The sequence below is a fragment of the Mus caroli genome, chromosome 2 (genome assembly GCF_900094665.2).
Source record: "Mus caroli chromosome 2, CAROLI_EIJ_v1.1, whole genome shotgun sequence".
NCBI lineage: Eukaryota > Metazoa > Chordata > Mammalia > Rodentia > Muridae > Mus > Mus caroli.
This window is the reverse complement of record NC_034571.1, coordinates 148,289,756-148,292,893: the sequence shown is the minus strand read 5'-3', so window position 1 is coordinate 148,292,893 and position 3,138 is coordinate 148,289,756. Positions and strand designations below refer to the sequence as shown.

The 3,138-nt window shown below is 51.1% G+C and overlaps 1 protein-coding gene across 1 annotated transcript in view; it reads right to left on the bottom strand.

Moving 5' to 3' along the window:
* Cnbd2 (cyclic nucleotide binding domain containing 2) overlaps nt 1-3,138 on the bottom strand; it is a 58,217-nt gene that overhangs the window by 26,909 nt on the left and 28,170 nt on the right. Inside the window, exons 6-7 of the mRNA XM_021156614.2 lie at nt 2,371-2,527; nt 1,795-1,946 (exon numbers count right to left, since the gene is read on the bottom strand). Of these exons, the coding sequence (XP_021012273.1) occupies nt 1,795-1,946; nt 2,371-2,527 (309 nt within the window). The remainder of the gene's footprint in view (nt 1-1,794; nt 1,947-2,370; nt 2,528-3,138) is intronic.

Here is a 3,138-nt window from a genome sequence, read left to right as displayed (position 1 = left end):
GAACTCAGAAATCCGCCTGCCTCTGCCTCCCGAGTGCTGGGATTAAAGGCGTGCGCCACCACGCCCGGCTGCTGAGTTCATTTTTGAGCAAGACATAGGAACAGGTCATACAGGGCCATACCCTGACCCCAGAGGGCTGTCTAGAGAGGAGGAAGAAGACGAGAGTCCCCAGAAGAGCATCCTACTATGTGCCATGTACCGGGCCCTCCCTCTATCACTTCATCGCATCATTACAGCTTGGAAGAGAGCTCTCACCATCCCATTTCATGAAGCAAGAGACTAAAACCCAAGAGTTAAAGCCTTACCCCGAGTTGCCTTAGACCTGAGGCTGTGGATTTGGGCTGGGCCCATGTCCTGGGCTTGGGAACAACTGATCCAGTCGCAGCATGGAGCTGAGGCTGGTGAACCTTCTATACACTCAAGCTTACTGAACTGCTAACCAGCTAAACCATAGCACACTGTTAACTCGGCTATAGCAACCAACTTCTCCTTCATGTCCTCAGTGTCTCTGTGCCGCTGGCTGCAATTCTCAGAATAAGCTCCATTAAATGTAATTAGTCCGTGGAACTTTCCTCTTAGTGAGCGAGCCTAGGAGCTGAGGTTCAATGTGAGACCCCTTTCCCCACTATTTCCACTCCTCCCAGACCCCCTCCCTGCCCATTTCCATGCACTCAGTGATGTTACCGTCCAGGCCAAACACAGGGGCTAGATGCCCTCCAGTACAGCTTCATTTAGTCAGCACTGAACATTGAGTGCGTTTGGCACTATGACAACAGGAAGATAACAGTGGTGGAGAGGCCATACCGGTCCCTGTTGGCACGGTACTGTCAGATATGGCATGCAAACTATGAAACAATTACTACACAATGGAGAGTCATGGTATGGGGGAGGGTTTTTAAGGAATACAGGGTACAAAAGCACTGTAAATGGGGCGCCCTATCTATTCTAAAGCGACAATAGGTGAGGTACATTAAGTGAAATAGAACACTGGGACCTTGGTTTGGTTTGGGTTTGTTTGTTTGTTTGTTTGTTTGTTTGTTTGTTTGAAGACAGGTTTTGCTGTGTAGCCGTGGCTGTCCTGGAACTTACTCTATAGACCAGGGTATCCTTGAACTCACAGAGATCCGCCTGCCTCTGCCTCCCAAGGGCTGGGATGAAAGGTGTGTGCCGCCACCACCACCCAGACCTTGTTATTTTTTTAATTAGACATGACATGTCATCATCCTGAGCCCTGGTACCCTCATCTACACACTGAGGGAAATCAAAGGGACAGCCTCACATGATTGGATATGAGACGGATACAATGCTGGTACAAAGGACTTAGCCCCTGCCTGGCCCAGGATGCACTCAGCCTCTGTCAGCTACTCCCCAAGGAAGAGACATTCGAGCTGAGCTATGAAGGCAACACTTGGTTTTTGGGGTTTTTTGTTTGTTTGTTTGTTTGTTTGGTTGGTTGGTTGGTTGGTTGGTTTGGTTTGGTTTGGTTTGGTTTGGTTTGGTTTTTCTAGACAGGGTTTCTCTGTGTAAACCTGGCTGTCCTGGAACTTACTTTGTAGACCAGGCTGGCCTCGAACTCAGAAATCTGCCTGCCTCTGCCTCCCAAGTGCTGGGATTAAAGGCGTGTGACACCACTGCCCAGCTGAAGCAACGTTTGGAGTATGGCTAGATAGAGAAGCTGGATGGGGACGGAGACTTCCAAGCACCCAAGGCCAATAGCAACCACCTGCACATTTCCAATCTAAGGCAAAGCCAAGGCCAGGGAAAGGGAAAAGACAGCCAATGAGGCGGGGTTACCTAAAAAAATTGTACCGAAACTGAGTTTCCTTCTGAACTTCGTCACCCAGCTTATTTGCAACGAAATCCTCTCTGTCGACCACCAGGAACTCTGTCTCCTCCATGCAGACCACCGTGGCACTCCTTACTGTGGTGCTTAGAAGGCCCATTTCCTGGGGGAAGCAAGGACAAGGGCAAGTGTGACTCCACACTCAGTCCTGCGTTCATCTTCCCTGCCTCTGGCCCCCTCTAGAAATCCCCCTTGGCCCCTTCCAGACTCCCATTCGCCCTCCCACCCTTTATCTGTATGTGGGAAAGAGATAACAGGTCTGAACAGCCTAGAAAGGAGGGAGTGGAGAGGCCTCGGTGGAGTCTCTGGCATCCAAGTGTCTATGAAGGGTGAAAAGGCAAACAAGGGTGGAGAGATGTGCGTAGTCCTACTCATTGGCATCTGACAGGTAAGGAAGGGCCTTGGGGCCCATGTGGGCCAGTGACTTGCACAGAGGACAAAGCAGCCAGGGCCTGGGTAAGAGGTTGAAGCAGGACTCATCCCCCAACCCCAAGCCCCAGAAGCAGAGGCCCTTCACTGTGGCTTACCCCGAAGGAGCCACCTCTGTGCAGCAGTGTCGGGTGAGGGTCCAGGAAAGCACTGCTCCCGTCCTCGTCCTCAGTTATGGCCACCGTGCCCAGGTAGATGAAATAAAAGCTATTTCCCAGCTGCCCCTTCTTGATGATGACGCGCCGGCGACCAAACCTGGGGAAGGTTGTGGAGGGACAGCATTTACTTCAAAAGTGTTCCAGACTCAGCATTGTGTGCTCAGGGACATGAGGGCACAACCTTAGAGTAAGAGACTTCAGACCAGCCCATCCCCTGTCTATCAGGCAGGGCCCTTCACTCACACATAGCCTGTCTCCTGCCTCAGAGGAAGCAGCAGCTGCTTCAGTTTGGCTTCACTGTTGGTTAAAAGCTTAGCATCCATGAGTGTTTGACAGGACATGACCAAAGGTGCCCAAGGCCATGGGGACATAGAGAAATTGAGCAGTGGCAAGCACTGGCTTTAGAGCTACATCAGGACCAAATCCTGGTTCTGTACTTGGCCTTGTGACTATGAACAGGTCATCTCTTCGAAGCTGTTTCTCTTGTCGGAACTCTAGGTGACATGCGTAGGAGAAGACAGAGAAAGGGGCCAGAGGAGGCACTAGGTGCCAAGCCTGATGACCCAAGTTTGTTATTGAAAGAAAGAAAGCTGAACTCTCCATGAACTCTTCAGTTCAGGGTCCTCTTACCCCTCCCATCCAGAGACTGTTCCCGGAGCACTCCTGAACTTTTTACCCCAAGGTACCCCCTCCCAATTGGAAACTGCT